Source organism: Cebus imitator, unplaced genomic scaffold (assembly GCF_001604975.1).
Source record: "Cebus imitator isolate Cc_AM_T3 unplaced genomic scaffold, Cebus_imitator-1.0 Scaffold385, whole genome shotgun sequence".
NCBI lineage: Eukaryota > Metazoa > Chordata > Mammalia > Primates > Cebidae > Cebus > Cebus imitator.
Genome location: NW_016107700.1, coordinates 788,411 through 796,943, shown reverse-complemented (window position 1 = coordinate 796,943; position 8,533 = coordinate 788,411). Strand labels below are relative to the sequence as shown.

General features: G+C 37.5%; 1 protein-coding gene across 9 annotated transcripts in view; it reads right to left on the bottom strand.

The window, feature by feature from the left end:
- DNM1L (dynamin 1 like) overlaps positions 1-8,533 on the bottom strand; it is a 65,292-nt gene that overhangs the window by 2,692 nt on the left and 54,067 nt on the right. For 3 of the 9 annotated variants that reach the window (XM_017507917.1, XM_017507915.2, XM_017507923.2), the window contains 6 exons: positions 6,502-6,558; positions 5,416-5,493; positions 5,059-5,091; positions 3,207-3,383; positions 2,931-3,040; positions 285-444 (listed from right to left, as the gene is read on the bottom strand). In XM_017507917.1, the coding sequence (XP_017363406.1) occupies positions 285-444; positions 2,931-3,040; positions 3,207-3,383; positions 5,059-5,091; positions 5,416-5,493; positions 6,502-6,558 (615 nt within the window). The remainder of the gene's footprint in view (positions 1-284; positions 445-2,930; positions 3,041-3,206; positions 3,384-5,058; positions 5,092-5,415; positions 5,494-6,501; positions 6,559-8,533) is intronic. The other 6 variants (XM_017507918.1, XM_017507916.2, XM_017507921.1 and 3 more) reach the window with 3 other exon arrangements.

Sequence of the window (8,533 nt, the reverse complement as noted above, 5' to 3'; positions counted from 1 at the left end):
AAGCTAGAATATAAAGACTATATATATATGTATATATGTACATATGTGTATATATACCTATACTGTATGTGTATATACGTATATACGCATATACATATACAGTATATGTATATACGTATATACACACATATACAGTATATGTATATACGTATATACACATACATATGTATATATATACATGTGTGTGTGTGTGTATATATATATAAATATCCAAGAATCAAAACTGCATTTAAAACTGTTTCTGTCTACTGCCCAAGTATAAAAATTCAAAAGTTTCACAGTACCTTTAGCATATCAGCCGCTTCTTTCCTGCGCTGTGCCATGTCCTCAGATTCAGTCAGAAGATCATCCAATAAGGATGATTTATACAGCTGGCCTACTAGCTCACTCTGAAGAGTGTCTTTCACATGATTAACCAAAAAATGCATTACTGCCTTTGGCACACTGCAAAACAAAGCCGAATTATGGAATTTTAGCCAAAATTCTACTTTTAATAATTTGGGCTTAGGAAATAAGAACACTGTACTACTTTGGATATTTCATTAATGGCATAATTGCCCTTTAGATTTTTGCTTAATTATAAGCAACAGTTCACTGGCTAATGCCTGTAATCCCAGCACTTTCAGAGGCTAAGGGAGGTGGACTGCTTAAGGCCAAGAATTTAGTTTGAGACCACCCTGGCCAACATGGTGAAACCCCATCTGCACTAAAAATACAAAAATTAGCTGGGCATGGTGGCACATGCCTGTGATCCCAGCTACTCAGGAGACTGAGATACGAGAATCACTTGAACCCAGGAGGCAGAGATTGCAGTGAGCCAAGAACTGCACTCAACCCTGGGTGACAGTCTTACTCTGTCTCAAAAGGAAAAGCAACAGTCCTCAATATTTTACCTTCTTTTCATCATCCTTATTTCAAAACTCTTTGATAAGCTTTATTCAGGTTGGGCATGGTGGCTCACGCCTGTAATCCCAGCACTTTGGGAGGCCCAGGTGGGTGGATCATCAGGTTAGGAGTTCAAGACCAGCCTAGCCAACGTGGTAAAACCTTGTCTCTACTGAAAATACAAAAAAACAAAAAATAGTCGGGCGTGATGGTGGGTGCCTGTAATCCCAGCTACTTGGGAGGCTGAGATAGAGAATTGCTTGAACCTGGGAGGTGGAACGTGCAGTGAGCTGAGATAGCACCACTGCACTCCAGCCTGGGCAACAGAGCAAGACTCCATCTCAAAAAAAAAGAAAAACCATTATTCATAATAGCCAACAAGTGAGAAAAACCTAAACATCTATCGGCTGATGAATGGATAAACACAGTATCACATATCCATATATCTTATTCAGACATAAAAAGATACATCACTTAATAACATGGATATGTTCTGAGAAATGCATTATTAGATGATTTCATTATGTGAACATCAAAGAGTGTGCTTACACAATTACAGATGCTACAGCCTACAACACACCTAAGGTAGATAGGATAGCCTATTGCTCCTAGGCTACAAACATGTACAGTATGTTACTGTATTGAATACTGTAGGGAACTGTAACATAATGGTAAGTACGTATCTAAACATAGAAAATTACAGAAAAAATATGGTAGCATAATCTAAAGGGAACACATTCAAATACGTGGTCTGTTGACTAAAACATTACATGGCACATGACTATACTGATTCAATGCTACGATATGGATGTGGCTTAAAAACATTCAGTGAGCCAAGTGCGGTGGCTCACAGCTGTAATCCCAGCACTTTGGGAGGCAGGCAGATCACAAGGTCAGGAGTTCAAGACCAACCTGACCAATATGGTGAAACCCTATCTCTACTAAAAATACAAAAATTAGCTGGGCATGGTGGTGGGAGGCAAAGGCAGGAGAATTGCTGGAACCCAGGAGGCAGAGGTTGCAGTGAGCCAAGATCACTCCAGCCTGGGTGACAAAGCGAGACTCCATTTCCAAAACACACACATACTAAGTGAAAGAAGCTAGGTACAAAGACTATATGAATATTAGTCTTATACGAGTATTAGACATATTAGTATATGAAATATCCCAAAGAGGCAAATCCAGAGAGACCATAGGTTATTGGTTGCCAGATATAGGAGGGAGCAAAATGGGAAGCCCCTGCAGTTGAGTACAGGGCTTCTTTAAGAAGTAATGCAAATATTACAAATACCACATAGTGGTTAAGACCACATAGTGGTGAGCATTGCACAGCTTTGTGATATATAATAAAAATCACTGCAAACTACACTTAAAAGAGGGTGGACTTTGTGGTGTATGAATTATATCTTTAAAAAACAAAAGCAAGGCCAGGTATAGTGGCTCACGCCTGTGATCCCAGCACTTTGGGAGGCCGAGGCGGGTGGATCACCTGAGGTCGGGAGTTCGAGACCATTCTGGCCAACATGGTGAAACTCCATCTCTACTAAAAATAGAAAAAATTAGCTGGGGGTGGTGTTGCGCGCCTGTAATCCCAGCTACTCAGGGGCTGATGGAAAAGAATTGCTTGAACCTGTGAGGCGGAGGTTGCCATGAAGTGAGATCGTGCCACTGCACTCCAGCCCAGTGACAGAGCGAGACTCTGTCTAAAAAAAAAAAAAAAGGCAAGTCAGTGTTACTAGCCAAAATAATTAAACTATTAAATTAAAATTTGGAAAAAAAAATTTTTCTTAAATGACTCAAAATGTGGCAGCCAAACAGAACAAAAGAATCTCTCGTTTTTAATAGCTTTTTCTAGCTGATACATGAGGTCCTAGTCATTCTATGTTAAACTCAAGTCTTACTACAAGTTACCCAAGGACTATCAGAGAATCCACTTAATTTAGAATAAAAACTAACCTAAAATTTTTTAAAATACATGTATTTTTCAAAACAAATCACAGAATCATCCAGCAGTATTAAAGCCTGTGATTTATATTAATACTAACCTGTCTTGAATATTCTTTCTGACAATGAGAAAATATGATTTGATGAGTCGTTCAATAACCTCACAGTCTCGCTGTTCCCGAGCAGATAGTTTTCGTGCAACAGGAACTGGCTAAGTGGGGATGAGGGGGAAGAATATTACTTTAATGACACTTTGAAATGCCAGCATTTAACATCTGAAAGTTACTAAGTTTTGAGACTTTTAGTTCTTTTTGTCTAATTGTTTTCCTACTAACATGGTTATCCTATTAGACCTAAACCAAATTGTCACGGCTTACCACATCCAGCAGATTCACAGCATGACCTTTCTGTGGACTGGCTGGCATAATTGGAATGGGTTTTGATTTTTCTTCTGCTAATAACTCTTCAGCTTTTGAAGTTTTCAGCATTCCTCTCCAGTTGCCTGTTGTTGGTTCTTGAACACCATCTCCAACCCCACCACCTCCAGATGCAACCTGAAAAAACATGTTCCAAAACCTATACCAACTTTAATCTATGCAGACAGATAATGGGGTGAGAAGGAGATGGTAGGTGGCATGTATAACTGGAACCCTGAGCTATCTAAAGTAAGAGGTTCTACTGTAAGTTGTTTGCAAGGCATTAGCCAATTTATGTTCTATTTAATTCCCTTTTTCTTTTATCATTCGCTAACTTTTCAAAACTGTTCCTCTTCTCCCACCCTTCAAACACTAAATTGTAAAAAGAAGTATAAGCTGCCCTTAAAAACAAAACTACTCATTAAAAGCACAAAGAACTGCCATTGAGTTTAATTTCTTAAGTAATCATAAACACTGTTAAACTCTCTCCCTAAAATTCTATAAATTTATTATGTCTCTGAACTTAAGAGTTTATATATTTCTCAAGTCAATTTACATTCCTAGTAGTCAACAAAAATGCCATAAGGTATAAGAACTCTTTAATAGCAAGACATTTGTTATTCCTAGGCTGACAGTCACTATAAGTTGTTTCAAAGGTGGAATCTGACAAACACAACGGAAGTCCCTTCAACATCTGCACTCTTAAGGATTTGCTGCAAGAAATCTAGTGCTACCATTAATCACAAGTGCTTTTGCACCTTGTTTTCTGTAAAATTAGTCTTGACTTCTAAAAAACAAAAATGACTGCTTATAATGGAAAAACATAATTCATCAACATTTGAGAGGGTTTTTTTAGGTATTCTTTAAGATCTTACAATCTAAAAATGGATTACATAAATTTAATAGAGCATTATGGCATTATTTCCTTCACCACTGTTAGAAAAATGGTAGTTTGGGGTATCATTCTGAATCAAAATATTTGCTAAAATCTGTATTTAGTATGTCAGTTAAGGTGAACTATATTTAAATATAAGTAGTATATTACACATTAACTTAAAAATGAGGAATTAGAATTTTAAATGTTAACTATACATGAATGGTATACCAAATGAAATTTTAAAGAGAGTGGGCACATTCAGTGTGATGTCATGAATGAAATAAAACTTGTGCAGTGATTTAGATGGTTCTCTTAATATGTGAGCACAGTGGGCTGAGAGAAGATAAGACATTTAAATATGGACATTTAAGAAAGGAAAGGAGCTAAATGGCAGAAAATCTTGAAATAGGCATGACTCTGAATAATTTATACATTATTTAATTTTCATCTAAAATGATTGTCAAGAATTGAAAACAGTCTCAAACTCTCACAGTCCCCACTTGTTTTTGATTTGCTTAAGCTTCTGAAGCATATGTGAAGCGATATATATCATAACAAGTGCAAACTAATTGGAAACATAAGAAAGAAGCAATAGATTAGAGGATTATCTATTAGTACTGAACAGATCTCAAGATCTTTAAAGAGGAAATGTCCAAAAATACAATTCCATCTCTGCAATCTATTTCCTACCAAAATACTAAATTTAAACCTGTTATTGAAGGTAACAGAAAACAGAGAGAAAGCCTATTATTGTAACTAACTAACACAATGTCAAAACTAATGCCATCGTCCACAGGTTGGATAAAAGGAACATTAAGAACATAGCACAGACAAGAGAGAGAGCACTACACAAACAGGTTTTTTAATGGTGTTATAGACAGTGTTTCAGTGAGAACCAAAGGTACCAACATTTCCATTCTGAAGCAAGAGACTCACATTTTTAGTTTCTCTTCTGCTGTCCTGAATTGACTGTTAAAAGATATGTTAAAACATGCAATTTAACAAGCAAAATTTAAATACCAATGGGTTGAAATTCAAAAAGTGCAGGATAATTTCCTCGTTAAATTACTTCTTTTTCTGTGTGCATCTTCTATATTGCGAGCAAAAGGATGTCAACAATATAAAATAGGCATTGCATTGTTACACAATTTTAAAATATATATTAGACTGAAGTGATCTGACCTTAGCACAGTATCCCATATTAATATTCTTCTATTCACTGTATTGTTTCCAGAAGATTATGTTGCACCAAAGAACTAGGCATGCAGGCTTAGATTAAGAATCAGAACAGACCTTGCCATCAGCCTCAGCAGAAGCAGCAGGGGAGGGCTCCTGGGAGGCAGGTGCCAAAGCACTTGGAACTTTAGAAGACTAAAGGCAAAAAATGCAGGGGGTAAAAAAATCAAGGATGCAAAAATGCATTCAGAAACATTCTATAAATGTGAATTTTTCCGTTCTGTAACAAAATCGTAAAATAACATGAAAAATGAAAATAATCATGGGAGATAAAATTGTTTATTCTGCCTTATTTCCTTCATTGTTAAAAGTTTCTTTCAGATGAATACATAAGAAAAATCCAAATCAAAAAGCGTCATTTTTACTTTTCGTATTTGATAAGATTATTTGCTGGCAAAGAATTCAAGGTAACAAATTTTTATACACACATTAGTATTACAACTATTTTAAGTATTACTAGTAATTAAAACCTCTGTTCTGTGTGCATTTTTTCCAAAAAAAACCTGTTATCATAAGTCATTTCAACTGTTTATAAAGTTGATAAAATCACTAACTGAATTTTTTTTTAAAGCTTCATGCTTAAATAAATGCTTAAACCTACTAATTTTTTTAATTGATTTTTTTTTTTTTGAGACAGAGTTTTTCTCCCGTTGCCCAGGCTGTTGTGCAATAGTGTGATCTCAGCTCACCGCAACCTCTGCCTCCTGAATTCAAGCAATTCTCCTGCCTCAGCCTCCCGAGTAGCTGGGATTACAGGAATGTACCACTACACCCAGCTAATTTTGTAGTTTTAGTAGAGACAGGGTTTCACCATGTTGGTCAGCCTGGTCTCCAACTGCCAACCTCAGGTGATCCGCCCACCTGGGCCTCCCAGAGTGCTAGGATTATAGGCGTGAGCCACCAAGCCCAGCCACTTAAACTTGTAAGCATTTGTGTCACTGAATTCAAAATGCTATTATCTTTAAATCACTCAAAGCCCATTTTAAACTTGTATGCCTTTACTCTAGCTCCAATGGAGTGTTAAAGGGAGGAAAAGAAGAAAGAATTACTCCTAGAACTGATTAATATTCTGAGCTCATCAATCCATCTTTAGGTATTGGGAATGTGCATTAAAAAAATTTTTTTTTTTTTTTTTTTTTTTACCTTGTCTCGTGATACAGCTGAAGGTAATTCTCTGGCTAGCCTGTTTCTCCTCTGTTCCTAAGAAACACAAATCAAGCAAAACAAAAGTGATTATTTGAGTACTGAGATATATGCCTACTAAAAAATGTTCGTGTTAATTGAAAAGTGTGGAGTAACTTACAGATACATCCTCTCACTGTTGGGACTCATGCCATAATTATATTTTAAAATAAATAAGAAATCATTTAACCCAATGCTTCTCAATCTTTTTTTTTTCTGCCCACACACCTGAAGGATACAATATAGTGTCAGTAACAGTGGCTCTCTGTACTGGGGATTCTCAAATGAGGGGCAACAGACTGACATCTTTTCCCCCTTTCCCACTAAGAAAGAGTGATATAAACTGTCCTCACATAAATCTGGAACATAAGCCTTCAACATACCATGTGGAATTTGAAGTGCAGAGAGTCACAGAAAACTCCATAAAGCCTTTTAAAGTCACTCTTACCTGAACACCTTTGTGTTAAATTCAAACAACTCCCCTACATAAAACATACATTGAAGAAGTATCTGTGGTTGAGGTTATCCTTATAAAATGTTCCTAAACTACCTCCAGAAAATAAAGTGTTGACAACTGATAGTCCTTTCTATAACATGGCTAATTTAACAGACTCGTCAATTGCCCACAATTCTAATTTGCTAATATTATCAAAGTAACTTGTACAAAGCTAAAAAAAAAACTTAAATTCGATTGTCCCAAGCATCTGCTACATCCAAGCATCAAGATAGGCACAAGATCATAAAGATACTGGCTAGGCACGGTGGCTCACACCTGTAATCCTAGCACTTTGGGAGGCCAAGGTGGACAGATCACTTGAGCTCAGGAGTTCGAGACCAGCCTAGCCCCAAAATGGTGAAACCCTGTCTCTACTAAAAATACGAAAATAAGCTGGGTGTGGTGGTGCACACCTATAATCCCAGCTACTCAGGAGGCTGAGGCAGGAGAATCGCTTAATCCAGGAGGCAGAGTTTACGGTGAGCCGAGATCACGCCACTGCACTCCAGCCTGGGCAACAGAGTAAGACTGTCTGAAGAAAAAAGAATATGAAGATATAGAAAGCTGATATTGAAAGGTGTTAATGATGGATCTCTCACAGTCTGCATCAAATACAGTAGAAAGTATTTATGTTAAAGTCGAAATTGCTCTTAAGTATAAAGTATTACATGAACACAATCACACTTGCAAAAAAAGTATAAGTTAACAGTTAACACACTTTTTTGCAAGTTTGATTATGTTCACATAATACTTTCTACATTATAGTTTTGTTTTTGTAAAAGCTTTGTTATGGTTTTGGTTTTGTTTTTGTTGAGGTGGAGTTTCACTTTGTAACCCAAGCTAGACTGCAGTGGCAAGATCTCAGCTCATTGCAACGTCCGCCTCCCGGGTTAGAGCAATTCTCCCTGCCTCAGTCTCCTGAGTAGCTGGGATTACAGGCACCCACCACCACACCTGGCTAATTTTTTGTATTTTTAGTAGAGATGAGGTTTCACCATACTGGCCAAGCTAGTCTTGAACTCCTGACCTCAGGTGATCCGCCTGCCTTTGGCTTTCAAAGTGCTGGGATTACAGCCGTGAGCCACTGTGCCCAGCCCTCAATGATGTTTTACATGTAAGATATATATATTTTTTTTGACACAAATTTCACCCAATTTTATTTTTTCATGGGAGGGTATTCAGTAATAAAAAACATAACATAAAAATATGGATATCAACAATCTTTGGCCAGGTGCAGTGACTCATGCCTGTAATCCCAGCACTTTGGGAGGCCAAGGCGGGTGGATCACTAGGTCAGGAGATCAAGACCATCCTGGCTAAGACGGTGAAACCCTGTCTCTACTAAAAAATACAAAAATTAACCGGGCATGGTGGCACACACCTGTAGTCCCAGCTACTTGGGAGGCTGAGGCAGGAGAATTGCTTGAACCCACGAGGTGGAGGCTGCAGTGAGCCGAGATCATGCCACTGCACTCCAGCCTGGGTGACAGAGTGAGA